The sequence below is a fragment of the Candoia aspera genome, chromosome 1, assembly GCF_035149785.1.
Source record: "Candoia aspera isolate rCanAsp1 chromosome 1, rCanAsp1.hap2, whole genome shotgun sequence".
NCBI classification, from domain to species: domain Eukaryota; kingdom Metazoa; phylum Chordata; class Lepidosauria; order Squamata; family Boidae; genus Candoia; species Candoia aspera.
This window is the reverse complement of record NC_086153.1, coordinates 275,715,350-275,735,124: the sequence shown is the minus strand read 5'-3', so window position 1 is coordinate 275,735,124 and position 19,775 is coordinate 275,715,350. Positions and strand designations below refer to the sequence as shown.

The window sequence follows — 19,775 nt, the reverse complement described above, 5'->3', positions numbered from 1 at the left end:
TAGAAGAGACAAGAAGCAGTATCTTAATAACATCTATAAAGACATCAAAGATGGAAACAGACTCAGAGAAACAAGGAAAATCTTCCCAAAGATCTCCAAACTCAGAAGAAGGCTCCAACCTTGAAATGATATGTTAAAGGATGCCAATGGACAGATAGTAACTGATTCAGAGAAGATCAAATGAAGATGGAAGGAATATACTGAAATTCTGTATAGTAGAGGTGTCAACATTCAAGCTACCTTAAAAGATATCTTAGTTATAGAAGATGAAGTTAGATCAACACTCCAGGCATTACCATGTTGGAAGGCTACAGGAACTGATGGAATATCTGAAGAAATATGGCAAGCAATAGAAAACACTTCCTGTGAGAGCCATGGTGAGACAGCTTTTGCAAGGGAGATCATGGCTGGATGCGGGATCCCAGTTGGCATAATCTCTCCAGAACAAATCTTCTGTTTTCTGTACAACTCTTTGTGTTCTTCATGGCCTTGAACAGATCTTTGCAAGAGTCTCATCTGTTACAGTTCTTTTCCTTTCATTTGTGGTCTGAGTGAAAAAAAAATCAAACCTAAAGCTTATTTCAACTTTGAGCTACATTTAAACCAGCAAAACTCTTCTTTGGTTCTTGCAGTTCTGTGCCTAAATCTGGCCACCAATGAATCATGTCCCAGTAGAAATAGCCTTAGTTGACAGATCTCAAAGATATTTTGAATTTTCATGGTGAAGTTAACAGCTTTAATAAGAGATAATGCTGTTTCTAGATTTGTCTCTTTATGACAACCTCTTTTAGATTACTTGCTTGTGTTGGAAAAAAATGAAGTTTTGATTGTGGGTTTTAATGATTAGATGGTTTGTTTTGATAGAAATAATGTTAATATGGATTAATTAGTGGTAAGAGATTACTTTTTTAAAATTGTAATTATATCTGTATTGGAGGTAGTAGGAAGCCACCTTCTGTTTCTATTTTCTATTTATTCTCACTTTTATAGTTTTTGTCTTTTTTCTTTTAGTCCTATCTTCTATCTTTACTGTTCTCTCTGTTTTGTATTTTAACTATACTTTGAAATATAATGTAATATAATATAATAAAGTTCTTATTAAAAAAAGGTATTTTGAATTTTCATCTCCTGCTTTGTTCCTGCCCATTGTGCCTCTCTACATTTCCATTTGAAGTTGCACACAGTATTGTTTCTTCCCTGTGGCAGGAAGACAGCCAAGGTACTTGAGCAAGCACAATATAACACTGCTTCATGACTGTTAATTTTGTCCAACCTTGATTCCTTGTCCTGAGGGCAGCTTCATTTCTTTTCTACCAGTTTTTCTGTAACAGTGACTAAGGTAGCTGAGTGGTACTTCATGTCTTAAAATGTTGCTTCTAACATTGATGGAATGTATTTACACAAGCAACTGTTTAGAGGTTGCAGAACTTCAAGTCCCAGCAGCCCTAGCCAATGTTGTCCATAAGGGATTCTAGTGTAGTATTTCAGTAAGATTTGGAAAGCCATGGGTTACTCATTTGAGATTTAGAAGAAAACCAGTGAAAGCTCTTTTCCTCATTCTATAGAATCATGAAACTTTTCTAGTTCAGAGATTTTTGCTATATTGTGCTTGTGGGGTGGTATTCTTGGAATACATGAATACATGAGGGTCTCTTATCAGACTTAGTGAGTCAGATAATTAGATACATCTTCTTCATGGCTGGGTTCACATATTATGCTAAGCCAAAACCCAAGTCATATTATGTGTGATTAGCACACATGTGGGAACCCAACTAGTATTATCTTGCTCTCAACAGGTCTTGCTTTGTCCCACTATACCAGACTCTTAAATGAGGAAGCTATAATTGAACTTGGGTTGTGTACATGCAGAGCATCAGTTTTGCTAACAAGCAATACTGTACTGTGTTCCATATAGGTGAGGACTGATTGGGGTCAAAGTGAAGTAGAGACTCAGCTGGGATATACGGCTTGTCAGTATTAGAAGATCTTATGAAAATGGTTTCAGAGAGTTGCTTAACTCACAACTCCCATAGTTTGCCTTGATATATCTCTGATATCAGGATGCTGATAGGACAATGGGGAAGCCTAATTTATTTGTATAACATCTTTTTTTTCAAAACCAAGACTTTGAGTTTAGTTTTTCCAAACAGTAATGCATTACTTTGCTTAACATGTCACCTTGCAATCAAAATTCAGTGCATGGTATAAGTACATTGTGCTAGCCATGTCAGATAAATATTCATGAAAATAATGGTGTATTATCAGAATTTCAATTTGTCTATACACATACCTAATTATAGCTTTTCAGAAATAAACCTTAATGGAAATACTGCATGAGAAAAAAATAATTCACAATGCTCTGGTTTCTCTTCAGATTGTATAAATCTTTTGCCTTTTCATAATGCAATTTTTGAAAGGATAATGGAAAATTGATAGCAATGGCAGAGTGGTGTTGGCTGATTTTATGAAACTGTAAGTGTGTAGAGGAAGAGAAGTGGTGGGATATATACCTGAATCAATATCAGTATTATATCATTCTAGTTCTTGGCAATACCATTAGATTATTTTGTTACATAAATAATGCTGCATAGGGAAGAACTTAAATAGCTGTGTCCTGAGTACACCTCTGTTAGATTGATATTAAATAATTCTGTTACTCTTTATTTGAAGCCACTATTGAGTTGTCAACTTCTGTCAGCCACAAATGTTAAGAATGGAAATGCTACAACTCAAATCTAGATATGGTGCTTAGTTTTTCATCAGCTCTTTAGGCAATTGGCAGACTGAAATGAATAAATCCAAACTCAAGAGGACTATGTGTCTCTAATGTAGCCTGAAAATTAAATGCACAGAATGTCTCCAAAATGATCATGGTGCTGTTCATATTTCACAGGCCAACTCCAAACATAATTCATCCTTTTGGATTGTGTATCAGTGGGTTCTCTCACATGCTTCCCCTCCTTAAAAAATGCATCAATTCCCTCTTCCACTGATTAGCTATGTTATCTGTTTGGTGATTCCATGGTTTAGCTGAGATGTTCAAATATACACTGTGGGCGCTCTAGAACAATCTTTCTGTTTGATTGTGTGTAAGTCACATATGATATGATCGCCACATGGAAGGGGCAATGGAATTCAATATTAAATGCAAAACAATACCAGTCACACAGAAGCATTTTCATATCCACCACTGTATTCTTTGTCATAAGCAAATATTTTGAGCCTCATCACTACATTTCACAGAGCACCAGCTTACAAAAGTACACTTTCTAAGCATTTCATCAAAGCAATTGCAAACCATAAAGGAGGATCAGAAGTATAAGAGGGAAGGAGAAAAAAGAGGTTAAAGGCACACACGCTTATCTAAGTAATTCCAAATCATGGTTTGACATTCAGTCTGAATTAGTCCTCTAAAAGAGGTGTTCAGATGAAATGCTAAATTCTGTAAGGATCCTAGCATTAAGAAAGGCAATTCAAGGCTGAAAACACTATACACATTTCGTTGAGTGCTCTACAAAGAGGTATGCTCAACTTCACAACTCCATGCTCATCCTGTTTGATATCTTACCAACAGTCCTCTCTTAGGATGATAGAAGTCTTGCTGAACTAATTTTTTTGGTCATCTGTACAGATGCTTCAGCCAATCAATAGCAATAGTAGCACTGTGGAGCTGTTTCAAGAAATATATTTAACTGCCTTCCTTGTATAGACAGACACTCAACTCATTTTCTAAGATATAGTATTATACAACACCAGCTACACCCATGAAAATATCTCTAGTAGCCCATTGGACATATCTAAGATGAAAGCAAAAGAAAAGTACTTCCTCTGCTGACTTCTTGTCCATTAATGATGGCATTACTTGTTTTTCACAGATGTTTTGAGTGGGGGGGGGAGCCTCTTATTAATCAGCAATAGCTAGAATCTGCATTGTTATTGGGTTCCACTAGAGGGAGCAAATGTTCCTTAGTTACATTTGACTTAGCCTTCCTCTATCTTCCTATGTTAATAGCTAACAGAAATTCTGGGAAACTTCCCTGGGAAAGGCAAGTATTCTTGCCTTTTTTTCACAGGGTTCTCTACCCTTACACCCACTTAGGTTTATTCTGTTTGGAAAAAATGGCTAATGAAAAGCGGAAGATCCTTTTAAGGGAAAACCCTTCTATTGCATCAAATGAAGAGAATGTCTATCCAGGCTTTAGGCTAGCGTAACATGTGGTTCGTGGCTATTTCAACACGTTATGACCTGCACATCAGTTTAACAGCCAGTGTGTGATCTGAGTTCAGTAGTTTGGCTGTTTGTGTGCATTGAAGGAAAGGCCCACAGGGAGAAGCAGCCTGATTTTAGGCACGAAATAAAACAGTTGTACCACTGGTTTCCAAGAAGCTGCCCTGGGAAAGCTACAAGGTTATACTATTATTTTAAATAGCTCAAAAATGTCATGTAGGCTTGGTTTGCCCAAAACACTTAAACAGATCAGTTAAAGATCTAGTGATCTGGATGTTTCCAGGTTGGGATCATATTCTAAACATTCTAAAGTACCCAGTGGTACTTCATCTAACCAGAGCTCCTTGTGACATCTGAACCTGGAAGACAATATTAGAAGTATGATGTTTCTTGCCACCAAACTATAGTGAATACAGAAATTGTCCAGTAATTGGCTATCTGAATATTTGGAGAACTGTCTGCACATAAAGCAAGGAGAATTTTAGCCTTCATTGGCCTCCAATCAGAAATATATAAAAGCAGGTTGCAGTATCTTTCCCTTTATAGATGATTTACTCCTTGGGCTTATCACTTGATGCACCTCTTTTGTACATGTATTTCTTCCTGGTAGGAAAGGACTGGCCGGGCATTTTCTAAACCATGGATCTTGATAAAGGAAGTTGAGAGGAAAGCGGAGTCAGTTAATATGACAGGAATGGACAGCCAAACAGTTACAGCAAGCTACACGGAAACCTCTGATTGAGAATAATGGTCCAACTGCAACACTCCACAATGAAAAGTGTTTTGTTCACTACCTCCTGAAATTGGCACTGCTATCATACTTCTGCATCTAGGCAAATCAATTTGTCTCTTGTGGGTGAAATGAGAAGCTGAGTCTAGACCTTCCCTGACAGCAGAGTGGGCAAAGATTCACTTTTTGTTGCCTGAGGAGGAGTCCTGATGCGACACCATGATTTGATAGATGGTTTCCCGGAAGTGCTGGTCCTGGCTTAGCCTCTTGGCAGCTTGCTTCAGCTCTTCTATGTTTTCTGCTTCTGAGTACATGAATGACTGTGATTGCCGCACTGAAAACAAGAATGGTATACAACACTAGGAAACTTTCCTCATTTGTAATCCTTCCAGGGTGAAATAAAGACTTGTGGCATAAAGATACATTGGTCTTTCCTCTTATTTATGTTTTGTGGTTGGTGGACATTTTGCACTCTGGAAAACAGTTGGATAAGTCTGTGTAATTCAGGCCTGGGAATAAGAAAAGGCCAGTGTTGTGGGAACAGGAGGTAAAATTAGGGTTATCAGGCCATTCAACTAAGTAGCTATTGAAGTTCCAACCAATGAGGAAGAAAGGTGAAGGTCACCAAAGGTACTGTTTAATAGAAATAACGGAGGCATCACAGAATACCATGTGAGCCTTTCCCAATTAGCTATCCTCCAGATGGGTTGGATTATAACTCAGAATTTCTAGCAGCCATGCAAGTTATAGCCGATGCATCCAGAGGGTATCGGACTGGGGGAGGCTGACAAAGTTCAGAGCTAAGACAAAAGGACAAAGGTCAATTGACCATCCATAAGGACATCCCCTAATATGTGGACATCACCAGCATATTCAATATGGGGTTGATTTTGTCCCCAGACATCAGCTTCACATTAAGCCAATAAAGTACAGTAGCAGATTTAGAGCTTTCATTTATGTGGAGAATCTTGTCAATCAATGAATGCTTTATTACCTCTTCAAGATTATCACTATGGGAAAGAAGAATTAAAGCTGATCTCAGTCTTTGCACCAAAGTGGCTACAGTTTTGTACTTTATTAGAAGATGGTCCTGTCCCAAACCCTGAATTACCCATCAGCTATAAAAGAACTGGGACAAGTAGTACCTACAGTTATTCCACGAATTGCTGTATCTCCTACGATGAAATCGGCAACTTTTTATCCTGCGAGTGGCAGCCTTGTGGAGGTACACAGAATTTTTCATAATTACTGGCATCTTGGCTTCTAATTCAGCATTCCGGATACACTCTTCAAAGAATTCTACAGGTTGATCAGAGACAGGGTAGATGGAGTAAATCTTAGCCATAGACCATTCTTTCTCAACCTGGGCCTCTCCATGCTTCTAGGACCTCCCAGGATTACAATAAATGACCATATTAGCAAGAAGACTATGGGATTTCAAGACCACCTTATTTGGAGGACATCTAGTTGGGAATGCTCCATACAACATTCTGAAGATGAAGACATACAGTACAAATAAGCTTACATCTTAGCATTTCAATTCTGACATTTCTAAATTTTGCTTTTTAGTCTGACTACGCAAAATATTTTCATAAAGCATTACTCTTTCTCCTTTGAAACAATTTAAGGCAAAAATATTAACTATTATGGTTGTTGTTTATTCGTTTAGTCGCTTCCGACTCTTCGTGACTTCATGGACCAGCCCACGCCAGAGCTTCCTGTCGGTCGTCGACACCCCCAGCTCCCCCAGGGACAAGTCCGTCACCTCTAGAATATCATCCATCCATCTTGCCTTTGGTCGGCCCCTCTTCCTTTTGCCTTCCACTCTCCCTAGCATCAGCATCTTCTCCAGGGTGTCCTGTCTTCTCATTATGTGGCCAAAGTATTTCAGTTTTGCCTTTAATATCATTCCCTCAAGTGAGCAGTCTGGCTTTATTTCCTGGAGGATGGACTGGTTTGATCTTCTTGCAGTCCAAGGCACTCTCAGAATTTTCCTCCAACACCACAGTTCAAAAGCAAACTATTATGGTACTTACAGCTTTATAGTCAATGATATTTTGTTTATTTAAAAACCATGCTCACAACAAATACTGAGGGGGGGGGGGACAATTGAGGCATTTTTGAAAGCTTTTCCCATCTAAAGCTTGCCTGCTGCTTGCTAACTGCCTCTTAAGAGATTTCTGGGACATGTTCCCCAGAGCAGGAAATAAGCCACTTCAGTTTTATTTCTAACCTTGTGCTTATTTTATTCTCTCAAGGTAATTTGGGTAGTGGTGGAGGAGCTTTCAAAGCTTGCTTGATTTTGAATTGATTATGTGCCATCAGGTTGGTGTCAGCTCTTAGCAATCACATAGATAGATTTTCTCCTGGACGATCTGTCCCCATCCTGGTCCTTCACTTCTTCCAGTAGTGCACCCAATTACCCGCTGCTGTAATTGATGAGTGCACCACTGAAAACCCAAAGGACCAAGTTGGGGACAGATTGTCCTGAAGAAAATCTACATGGTCACTGAGACCCTTGATGGCTCATAATCAAATAATTCCAAGCTTAGTGTAATTCGAAACTTATAGAAGTGTGACAATCATTCCGTAATTAAGCACACAGGAAGAGTTTTGCTGATGTACTTCTGAATAGAAAGAACTTAGTATCCTATACTATGTGTTCAGAGAATATTATTATTAAATAAAGTTTTAATTTTTCATAATCAACTGGTCTTCTCAGTAAACAAGAGACAGGATGTAATACCACCCCTGCCTAGGATACCATATTACCAGAAAAAAAGAACCTGTAGAGAAGTGATCCCATCAACAGAAGAATGTTATCATTTTGGGGTGGTGGCAGCAAGTTTCTAAAGTATAATTACCCCCAAAATAAACCAAGAAGAAATTATGCTACTTCTGACTAGATAAATAATTTCCCCACACCTAGGAATGCAAACTCAGGCAAACAAAAATTATTATTGGGGGCAAATCAGACATTATATTAGCTGTGCCTTTGTATCTTGGCACTGATGAGAGGGTTGGATTATCCATTCCTGCCTGTTCCAATTCTAATCATCATCACACACCTCTGTCAGCAGCTGCTGCTCATCTTTTAAAAAGATAAAGTCCCCAAGTTTCACTGCTGGTGACTTTATGGACACATCTATACAGTTTTCTTAGGAGCAATATGGAAGTGGTTTGCTAATGTTTTCTTGTGGGATGCTCTATAGTTTAGTCCAGTGTTTCTCAACCTCAGCAACTTTAATATGTGTGGACTTCAACTCCCAGAATTCTCCAGCCAGATGCTGGGGGGGGGGGTTTCTGGGAGTTGAAGTCCACACATCTTAAAGTTACTGAGAATGAGAAACACTGGTCTAGTCTATAGCCCTGGGATTCCCTTGTGGTCTCTGATTCAAGTACTGCTTGCTTAGCCTCTCAACCCAGCTACCACCTGCTGAGGTTACATTAAAAAAAAAAAGCATGGAGATGCAATATAACTAAATTTCATGCTTATTTAGTTTGACCCTCTTTCAGGAAGTTCACCCATGATGATATATTTTTTTTCCCTCCTAGACTTTGTTAGCTTACATTGCGATGTTTTTAGAGTGTCAGAAGTGCCACTGCAACAGTCCTGAGGACTAAGCAGATTCGCAACTCACTGTCATGCAAGGACTAGCTGGCTCACTGGCTGATACTTCCGGCTGGAGGCACCTCCAAGGTGATACTTCTTTGAGGTGGTAGCTTTATTGTAGAGGCTACTTAGCAGCAGTGGGGAAGGTCCACTTACTTTTCAGATTGCTGACATCAGCTTTCATTTTTTCCTCCTTCTCTTTGTTGCGATGCTTGCAGTTCAAGCCTTGTTCAAGGCTCTGCAGGGCCTCTTCGGCCTCCTGCAAGCGTTTCTCCAGGTCCATGCGCACCTTCACTTCTGCCTGAGCCGGAAGGAAAGGAGGCAGTCCCCCCAAAAGTCCAGAAAAAGAAATACAAAAGCAGATTGCAAACAGAAGCAAGAAATGTGCTCCTTTCTTTCATTTTTCTGTATGGGCTGTCCTCTCCTAGAGGCATGTTTATAGTCTCCCACTCCCAACTGACAAGTAAAAATCAGATAGGAAAAGTATTTTGAAATGGTGTTAGCCTAACCCATTGAACTATTGCACCAAATAAGATTTTTTTGGGGGGGGTGTTGTTACCTGAGGGAAAAACCACAAGTAACGCTGCAGAGTTGAACATACACATTCTTAACTGTTGCGTTTTCTTGTTGGGATTGCTCAAATGACATTTGATTGGGTTGAAAGAACATCTCCAGTGTTAAAGTCAGTGGAAAATATTGAATAGTAAGAAGAGGACAAACAAAAATTCAAAGGAAAGAGAAAAAAGGAAACATTGCTAAATCTAGTTCACACCAAAACCATTCATTATATATTTCCATAGCTTTCTAATCTCACAAATCATCCGTACTTCTACCACATGCTTACATTGTTGCATACATTGCCATTTGTTTTTGAAACTTCTCACCTCTCTTTCTGAGGATCTCATCAACTCCACCCCACTTCAACTTTCTTGATCTTCTAGTTCCTCTTGACCTATTCACTCTTCCTTCATATATGTTTTGCAATTCAATCCTCATTCATTCTCCCTATATGACCAAATCAGTTCAATGTACCTCTTCGCTATTCACTTTTTTATTCAGTTCATAAGATGTCACTCTTGACTGACCTCTTCTAGTTTTGCCATTCTCATTTCTTTAATGCATACCTCATTCCCAATGCATGCAACTTGTATGTGTCTCCTGACATATTCATCTCTGACTTCTAGATAACCAAGTGGGCAGAAGCTTACTGTTATACACAGCTGTTTGATTTCTTTTCTCAAGCATTCATTCCTCACAACAGACCACACATTACTTTTTTACCTTGCTACTAGCAATTACACAAAATATGTGGCAATTCTGAGTGAGGCTGCATCTTCTTTGTAACAATTGGTACATTGCCCTGGGTTGCTCCAGTTCCCTTCTCTTGATGTTATCATTTTATTTTCCATCATTCAGCAGTAGAAAAAGGGGAGATGAGATTGTTGGCTGACCTGTAACACAGACTGGGCAATCTTTTGTTGTCTAGAGGACACACTGAAATTGTTCTGCTGAGACAAAGAGCTCAGTGAAAGGACGAACTGGAAAACTGGTAGGACCAGGGGATCAGGTCTTGCATGTGGGCATATTCAGGGTCTTCTCCTTTTTTTTTTTTAGCGGTAGGGTGGTGGGGGTCACTGTTCATCTCCGTTAAGCCTGTTTCATGTGGAGACCACATGACAGGAAACTGAAATTCATCAATGAAGTCATAAGGAGTTCTGGAAATTGAAAAAGGAAGTGGGGCCACCTCTACTATAACAGAAACCGTATTACCATACCTTGAGGTCTCTCTCAGTCTTCTGCTTCTCGGCTGTCAGCTCAGATAGGGAATTCTGTAAGGCCTGTGACTGGGACGAATAGAACTCCCTCTCTTCTTCCAGAGCTCGGGAGCGCTCTTCATTCTCCTTCATTCTATGAAGCAGCACAGGAAAAAACATTCAGTGATCCTCTCATCTCATTTCTCTCCTTCTTGCCTTTAGTTTGTGGGGCTGCCAGCTTGCAACACCCAGGTTGACTTTCTACTGCAATGGGGAACAAAGGATTCTTCTTGCAAATTCCACTTGTCATTCCTGCTTTTTGTAAAAAAAAAAATAAAAGCATGAAAACATAAAAACAACAGCCATAGGAAGGACTGATGGGCCAGAGGAAGGAATAAGCCAGGGCTGTGGAGTCTCTACTTTCTCTCTAAATGTGAAAAGTCAGCTCCCTGAGGTGTAGCAGTCAGGCAAGGCAATATTTTTGGTCTGGAAGTCTCTCCCCATCTCACCTTTTCTCTGCTAGGAGTTTCTCCTTCAGCAGCTGGTGCATTTTCTCCTCAATCTGGTGGAGGCTGCTCTGCAGATCCCCTGTAGCACCAGGTTGTTCCAAAGAGCTGTTCTGGGGCTGCAAATGACTTCCATCTTCTTCCAGCCTCTCCAGCATGTTCTGTTTTTCCAGGGAGAGTTCCTTGGAGTCAACCCAGACAAGTTAAGTAGTGGTCAGGGTTTTTTTCTTTTCCCCTTCCCATGGCTGACTTTGATTGGTTACCCTTGAAAAAAACACTTCAGGCAAACGCTGCATCAACAGAGTTGTATGGTCAAAAGCACAGTTGTCATAGCTGACTTAGCAAGGTGCCAATGCTTTAATACAAAATTTATCAAGCAGAAACTTAGCAGATTAGTTTTTTTTATCTAGAATGATACATTCATACTGGTATGAGATGGGGACTTTTCTGCTTGTCATGTAAAGTTAAATCGCAGATGCCATACCAAAAACAGATACCAAATTGTGAGATTAGGCAGAAAATCTATCACGTTCATTGAATACAAAAGAAAGCAATAATTTTGTGAGAAAATCTGCAAGACAGAAGAAAGCCAGGGTTCTTATCCTCAAGAGAACCTTTCAGAGGATCATTTTACATTAAATACCAGATGAATGAAGGAAGCATTTTACATTTTATATCTCTGCCACAGGCACACATGAAGGAACAGAGAAAAGAGGCTGGGTGGGCCTGGCTTAATATATGTGATAATATGAAGTGAATAACCAGGGGCAGCTCAACTCCTAAACTAAGCCAAATGATCTTCGTACCTCAGGCAAAACAATCTCCAGAGATCTATATCCCTGATAGTAAAAAGACAATGACAATGAAATTCTTAACCATCACCAACAGAGCATCCCCAAACAACTACTTCAGGCAACTTCCTCATTTTAACTAAGCATTGGTTTGGCTTTGAGATGATTTATTTCCCATTAGGAGGAGGGAATGGAGAATTTGTATTAACGAGCTGCATCCTTTGTTACCCTCCCTTTTAGCTTAGAAACCAAGAACAGTGAGGCACTGAACACATGTAAAAAGCCAATGTGAGACAAAACACCAGGATGCCTGTTTCACTGAACAAGCCCAATATTTCTAGGAGGTAGGAGTTCATACAGTACAAACTACTTTTTAAAGTGCCAATGCCTATGTAGCCAAAGGAGCACCATTTATGCAAAAGAGTAGGCTGGGGTTATAGAAGTATGACAAGATGGATGGATGGATGGATGGATGGACGGAAGGAAGGAATCCTTAAAAGCATGTGTACATGAAGGGGTGAGATCACTGAAGACCGCCTAACAAGGATGCTCAGTGGGTCCAGACTGCTGGTGCTCTCATTTGGGATGGGGAGATGGAATGAAAGAGGGCATGGCTGATGGGAATCCTGAAAAAGCTGTCCTTGGCACCTCAACATTTCTTTGCAGCTTTTATTTGTAATTTCAGTTTAGTTATTTCTCAGGAGGCCATTTACTAGGCCTTGAAGGCTGCCATGTCAAACACCTACTTCCAATGTCTTCTGTAATGTTTCTGTCAGACTTTGTAGTCCTTTCTTTTCTTCTTCTACCCCTTTGAGGGACTGGGCAGTCATTTCCAGCTCTCTGTGAAATAACATGCAAAGGCCATTGAAGCATATTTTTCAACTCCTTTGTGTTGTAATACAAGACAGGATGGGCAACCTTTTGATCACTTAACCTATCAAAGAGGAGGCATTCAGGATCACAACAGGCAAGGTAGAGATGGAAATGAGGGAAAATTTATTTTTTATTTTTAGAATTTTGACGGTATACTTGAATGCTTTAGTTTTTAAAACTGTCTCTAATCTATTTTAAGGCCTATGCTACAGTTTTAATGCATTTCTTAATTCAAAATGGCAAGAAACCGCACAACCAAATGTTGGCATCACAATTTCAGAGAATTCCAGATGGTGGGGGGGGGGGGAAATGAAGTCAGCTGGCTGCATGCAATCCTAAAATTGCAGGCTGTGTATTTTTTTTTCCAGACAGGGCTCATGATTTCATGATAATATCAGCAAGCACCAACATGTATTTTCTGCTGCTGTATCTTAAAAGTAGGGTGGTTTAAGATATGAGATAGATGTGGTGCAGTATTTAGAAGAAAGGGGGAAACAAATGCCTAGTACTTCCTGTCCTTTGCTTTCTCTGTCTTACCTGAAGAAGAAGGTCTGTGTTCCTTTTCAAGTGGAGGTATGGTGTTCACAATATATGAATATACTGTCTTGTAGACAGTCCATTTTCCCACTGGCAGGAATTCTCATCTCATTCCATATCCTGGATTTAGGCTCAGGCAAGCCATTTCTTATACCCCCCTTCCTCCATAGAGGTTCAACATCCTATTCCTGCATTGTTTAGAACTTACCCAAACCAGTGATTGCAGCAGCAAAGTGTGATCATGTATCATGTACTCTCCCATTAGTCAGCTGGACTGAAAGAGGGCAAGGCCTCATTGGTTCGTGATGTTTTGAGGTCAGAAGAAGTTTGATTAAGGCTGAGTTTTAAATTTTTGTGTGGAATGAGGGAGGGAGGTTAAAACATTGATAGGGTGGAAGTGTCCAAAATTGAACTGATTTCTCCTGAAGATGGCACTCCCTCAAAATGTAATTTTGTACAAAATGTGAAAAATATTTTCTCAGCCAACTCACAATTCAAGATGTGTAGCTTTGGCTCACAGCCTAGTTAGCATTATTTAATGTTTATTACCATTAGGTTCAGCTATTATTTGGTTCTATTGATGGCTAAGAGGCAATACCGTTTAATCTGCTCCTGTTCCCCTCGAAGATCTTGTACTACCTCTTCAAACTGCTGCTTTTCTGCCTCCAATACTTGGTTGAGATGCTCCAGAGCCTTAAGAAAAAGACAATAAATGTAGAATTCAAAGGACTGCAGAGTTTGCTTTCTAGTTAATGTTTGAATATTTACACAGCTATGTAACAAATATAAGTGCTTGGGGAAGTTTTTTTTTAAAAAAATGATGGGGGAGGAAAGACAGCATCTACTTCAAAGTTTTCCAACCATATCTAACAGAGCTCAGTCCTAAGAGGAGAAGTATGCTAAGAAAGTAGACAGATAACTGCATTCTCAACATTGGGATGACATGACTCCCCATCACACAGCATAATCACTAGGGGTTTGGTCTGTGATCAGTCCTTGTAGCTGTTGGATCCTCAAAGAAGAAATGGCTATTTCAAAGCAGTGGCTGCCTGGGCTTCAAGGAGCAGCCTGTGGTGGATTTTGAGGCTGCCACTCAGGAAGGAGAGAGCACATTCCAAGGAGATAAGAGGACTCACAGTCTAGAGAGCCTTGGCAGAGAATCAAAGAGAGTTAGAGTAGCCCTGCCCTAGAGTCTCCTAGGTTATTTCCCCTTAGGTTAGTTAGGATAGCTTTAGTCTAGCAAGATTCTGTCTGTATGGTGAGAGCAATAAAGAACCAGAGTTCGGAATACACTGACTCTTGGGCTGGGCCTGACACAGCCTGTCATCCCATTCCAGGACCGCCTTCCCCTACCACCTGTCTCCTGGGCTCCCACTGTTAACAACCTGGTGGGATTATCTGTGTGTCAGGGTGCCCAACTAACAGGTAGTGAGCATGGAGAGGTACCTGGGGTACAGCATGAGGGAGCACTCCCAATGCTCCTGCCCAGTGCAGCTTCTCCTCCACATCTGTGACCTCTCAGTTGGGCTATTTCTGAACACAGGCCTAGGTGCTCAGAAGGAATACTGAAGCCATGTTGAAAAATAGGCAGCTGACAGGACACATGGATGGAGGAGAGGCATGAAGTGAAGAAGCCAACAATAGCAAGCAAGTTCTGTCTTCCTTGAATAGAATACATATGGCAGGGAGAGACCAAGAAGTACAGTTCTGATCTCATGGCTGGTGTTCCTCCAACTAATAAAAGCAGTCAAAAGTACAACCACATGAAACTCCTTGTCTGCATAAGCAGTAGAAAAATTGTAATATACCCCATGGTACCCAGGTGTTATCTGAATTAGACAGCAACCTGTTCAGATGGTTGGGCTGCTGAAGGAGACCTATAGGAAAAGAAAACGGAGGAGGCAGAAGAAGGTAGTGCTGGTGGTCACCAGAGATGCTTCCATACTTGCAGCAGAGGCTAGGCTGGCATCCCAAACTGTGCCAGGATATGCCACTTCCTCTATGTTGATGACCATCCAGAAGTACTGGCTAACCAAGTACTGGTGCAGTGGACCTGGGTTTGCTCCATCTTAGCCAGGTAGTTGCCCAAATAGCATAGAACCAGTACTGCAATGGTGACAGAACTAGCAACTGGCAGAACCTGGCTCTCTCTTCTTGTTCAAACTGGCCTTCTATGCAGCATGGGGCTAGTACTCTTTCAAAGGAGTGATAAACTCAAGTTTAAAAATAATAAATCTAGTGTTCTTCAGAAGCACCAGGCTGGCATTATACTGGCAAATGTCTCTACAGAAGCAAAATGTCCAGTCTGTCCTGCAATCACAGCCAAAATGACCATGGAGGGCATTTCCCAGCCACTGGAGGTAGGCTATGTCAGCAGCCACATCATTGGTGAAGCACGCTAGATTTTATTCATGGCCAAACTGTATCAGGAGAAGAGGAAAAATACTACTTTGAAACTGGAACAGCAAAAGACAACTTTAAGTTGCCTCAGCTATGATCTGAGGATAAAACCTGGGTTATTATCTAAATTAGGCAACAGCTGATTCCAATGATAATTCTAACATGCTGAGGCCTCCACAGGAGAAGGAACCCATGAAATACTATAGGATTTACTTCCAGGAAAGCATACATAGGATTGCAGGATGCTCAAGGATTGGGAATGCCCATATCGTCCCAGACCAGATGTCTTGGCATTCAGACTTTCCCACCCAATTTTTCTCTTCTGCATGGTTTCTGCATGTCAGCCCCACTAGGTAGACCAGACCAGGAAATCAACTTCACAGGGAGATTAAAACTACTTTTACTGAGATTGTCTATAGTATAATACTAGCAGAATCTTGCAAGTCTGATTGTGCTGTATCTCCTCCCCGTTCTTACACTCCAGTGAATCAGGGTGGTATCCGCCTGAGCCACTTCCAGAGGTTTTTTCATTTATCTGGACTTAAAAAAATGTTTCAGCACCTTTTGCCTGGGCAACTGCTCCTGCAACTGTCCCTACATATCTCCCTGAAGGTCGTCTTCCTTATTCGCTATACTGCAGGCTTGAACTGCCCCTTTTCCCTCCCCACAGGGGTTCTTAGAATTCTGATCGCTCCCCCCACCCTGCACCCAAGATACTTAGCAAAAGGCCAATTCTGACATGCATCTGCTATGTGAAATGAAGGATGACGACAATGGAGCAGCAGAAAGCTACACTTCCAGTTGTCTTTTGAATGCCTGCTGAAGCTATATGCCATAGTGGGAAAGAAACCATTCTCTTGTTTTATCACAAGGTCTCAGCATCAAGGGTTCACCAAGCTGTTGCTTTCATTACAGACTAGAAATGTTGCCCTTCATGGAATTGGCGCACTCTGAGACTGTCTTTCCCAACTCACTTCCTCCATCTGGACTGTTAAACTAAATTATCAGGCTCATACCCTTAGTAACCTATTTCCAGAAACCAGACTAAAACAGGAAAGTAATACTTCTGGGTGAAACAAAGGCAACATTAAGAAGACAATGCAGGAAAAAGTAGTTACTAATATATGTTAGGATTCCAGTTTGGAGAACATGAGAAAGAACCCCTAGTCTTACAAACATAGAGACATCATATTATTTCAGCCGACGGGCAAATAATCTATTGACGGGCAAATAGTCTAATGGGAAGTCCCATGATGCCTAGCCAGCATATTAATGGGTAATGGGAATTATAGCCCAACAAATTTGGAGGGTAACAGGTTGGGGGAAGGCTATTTTAAGTCTGTAGTAAACTTTAGAATGGGAAAAAAGCAAGCAGAGTCTAACCACCCTGTAATTCAGTGAAACTACTGAGAGAGATAGATGATAGATATTTCAATATGTGAGGTAAATAATTAAAATGAGAACAAGCCTCTCTCTGCTCCCTCTGTAGGCACAGCTCCTCTGTCTCTTCCATCAATTTATCTGCAAATAGACAATGAAAAATGAAAGCAGTCACATGGAAGGGATAATTGAAAATGATCGGACATAGATTACAGGGATCTTGAAAAATGCAACTTTGCTTCTTGTGTGGCATAATCTGCTGATTTGAACCTTATGGGATAGCTCTCAGTGAACTTGTGGCAACTTTTGGTTGCCTCCATAAAAATGACGACAAACAACAATAGCTTGCCCTGCTACTAGTGATTTCCCCTGCAGAGTTTTAGATATCAACTAATATGCTAAGTTTTACAAATCTCACCAGCATTTATTTAACAAATGAGAGAAAAACAACAGGGTACATGCTAGACTAGGCCAATGGTAAAGCAGTGGAGAAGGCTTAAACTTACTAAGAGGTTATGATTTCGTTGGCAAATACAGGGTAAAATAGTCATTAAAATAATATATAGTGTTCCTAGCAATAATGTGGATGTTGAAGGTGTTGCCTAGAAAACAAGCGTGGGACAGGATTTGGTAACATTCTACCCATCAGATTCTTTTCTATAAATTCTCTATGAAGAACATCACTGTGCTTGGAGTCCAGATGTAAGAAAAAATGTAGGGCAAAGGGAGAGATACATGTAGGGGAGTATTGATTGGTACAATCTTGTAATTGCTTTCTCCTACAAAAGTTTTTTTCTTCATATGAAGGCTTTAGTTGGAAATAGGAGACTGCCTTAGACTCTGGAAACAATCTGCATTCCTGAGGTTCTCATTAACTTTGTCCTCCTTTTGTCTGGCCTCATTACTTAGTAGGTCATGCTGCTTAATTAAGGTTATTAGTGATACCAGTTTAAATATACTCTCAGCAACAATCTGTCTCAGCAGCTATAAAAGATTGCTATATGAGACTCACCAGGATGTTGCAATCTGATTTTCCCTCAGAGATTTTTAGCTACAACTCCCATAATCCTTATGACTGGCCATGGCTGGCTGGGGAATTCTGGAAGTTGAAGTTCACACATCTTAAAGTTGCCAGGGTTGAGAAACACTGCTCTGGAGGGCACCAGGCTATCTACACTTGGAGTAGACTTTATTCTTTCAAGTGCATGTCTCATATTCTGAAGTTCTCTCCTCCCTCTTTCATTTTCAGTTCCTCTGAGTTGATGGGGGAGGCCTGCACCAACCTTCCAGTTCTCCAGTGTTAGAATAGCAGCACCCAGGATTCAGAGCCAGCATGTGAGGCCAGGTTAGGGAAGACTGCTGTTTAATGACCAGCAACTGGAACAAAGTTACAGCACTTGAATAGGATCAGGAACCCTGACTGCACAGGGGAGAGGCATAATTATGCTATGGAGAACTCAGCCTAAGTTATCTCTCTTGGTGGATCTTCCTAATTCACATGGGGAGCTTAGGAGTCTTCAGATGCGCATCATCTTCATTGCTCATTTGGCATAAAAAGCACAATGAAAGATCAGCAGAGATAACAAGTCCAGCAGACTTACGCCAGCACTGAGTACCAAGGTTTAAAATAGCTGACAAGAACAGGAATTAAGCAAAATGTAGGGATTGTACAATGCAGGTGAGAAAAAGCTTGGAAGTACTGAGATATCCTGGCCAGGCCCTGAAGAGACTGTCATGTAAGAGAGGGAAGGTTCCTTTCCAAGAGCTTCCCAAAACTGGGGAGGGGGGCACCCCTGAGAAAGCCTTCTCTCTCAAGACCCTTTTCTAAACACGTGGAAGACTTTCAAAGCAGTTATCAGGACTCTGATATGTTCCTATTCTATCAGCTGCCAAGCTGGGTAGAGGATTATATGTCAAAAGTAGGCTGCACAATGAGAGGCAGTGTATGTGACATGAGTAGCTTCATATTAGGGCTGTGAAGAACTCCAGATTCAAAGGGAAAAAGTCCTTAAATTATAACGGGGTGCTCATGTGGCACTTCTCTGCAGCTCCCTGAAGTCCTCTCCTGGGACTGCGTGACTGCTCTCTGTAATTGCAGAGCGATTCCAGGAAAAAGTCTGTGAGGAAATCTCTGGGCACCATGAAGTACCGTTTTGCTTTTGCATCTGAAATGCACTGCCCTATTTAATACATTCATACACAAATATAATAATCTTTAAATATATGCTGCTATTAGTTCCAACCTAAATACTCCTGTTTCTCTTTGGCCAGTTGGAGTCCCTGAGCCTCAAGGCTCTCAATCATGGCTTCGCCCAGCTGAGCATTTCTCCAGGTCCTTTAAAAAAGGGAAGAGAAAAAGAAATCAAAGAATGAAAATAGCCTCCATTACTCTTCCCTCCTTTCCTGGGTGTCAAACAAAGGGGGAAAGTCCTTCTGTCATTTTTCCCCCAAAGACAAAGAAAAATAATTTTGAAAACAGCTGGCAACCTTGCCTTCCTTTTGTGCTATTAAGTTGAACATATAAAGGGGAGAAAATGAAAATAAATTACCAGAACTATGAAGGAACACGGAACCCCTTTCCCTCCAGAGAATAAAAGGACTATAACAACATGGTGCCTAAATAATTCAAAGCATCAATTTAATTTTCTCTTTCAATATATTGGCCCAAACTCTACCCTTGCTACCTGCAGCTCCAAACCCTCACCGCAAGTCACAAACCACAATTCTCATAATGTTTTACTGGCACCCTCTTGTACGCTAATTAGATATTTAACAATGAAAAGTTGTTCGACGTTGTGTGCACATTGCTTCCATTTCCTGCAAGTCTGCAAAGTGGGATTTGGGAATCCTAAAGTACATATGGATCAGGACACTAAGGATTTAGAGCAGGCTTCACCTCAGATGGCTGCAGAACCCAGATTTATGTTGCAGGCAGGCATGGCAGCTCAAGATGGATTTTTTTC

The 19,775-nt window shown here is 40.7% G+C and overlaps 2 protein-coding genes across 3 annotated transcripts in view; one reads left to right on the top strand and one right to left on the bottom strand.

The window, feature by feature from the left end:
- Window positions 1-19,775, top strand: part of ERH (ERH mRNA splicing and mitosis factor) — a 78,393-nt gene that overhangs the window by 11,137 nt on the left and 47,481 nt on the right. The gene's annotated exons all lie outside the window — the stretch shown is intronic.
- Window positions 4,028-19,775, bottom strand: part of PLEKHD1 (pleckstrin homology and coiled-coil domain containing D1) — a 32,236-nt gene continuing 16,488 nt past the window's right edge. Inside the window, exons 5-13 of one of the 2 annotated variants that reach the window (XM_063289816.1) lie at window positions 19,056-19,147; window positions 16,901-16,953; window positions 13,631-13,725; window positions 12,369-12,462; window positions 10,835-11,013; window positions 10,347-10,479; window positions 8,728-8,872; window positions 6,104-6,257; window positions 4,028-5,292 (exon numbers count right to left, since the gene is read on the bottom strand). In XM_063289816.1, the coding sequence (XP_063145886.1) occupies window positions 5,067-5,292; window positions 6,104-6,257; window positions 8,728-8,872; window positions 10,347-10,479; window positions 10,835-11,013; window positions 12,369-12,462; window positions 13,631-13,725; window positions 16,901-16,953; window positions 19,056-19,147 (1,171 nt within the window). In that variant the 3' untranslated portion in view covers window positions 4,028-5,066. The remainder of the gene's footprint in view (window positions 5,293-6,103; window positions 6,258-8,727; window positions 8,873-10,346; window positions 10,480-10,834; window positions 11,014-12,368; window positions 12,463-13,630; window positions 13,726-16,900; window positions 16,954-19,055; window positions 19,148-19,775) is intronic. The other variant, XM_063289817.1, reaches the window with a different exon arrangement.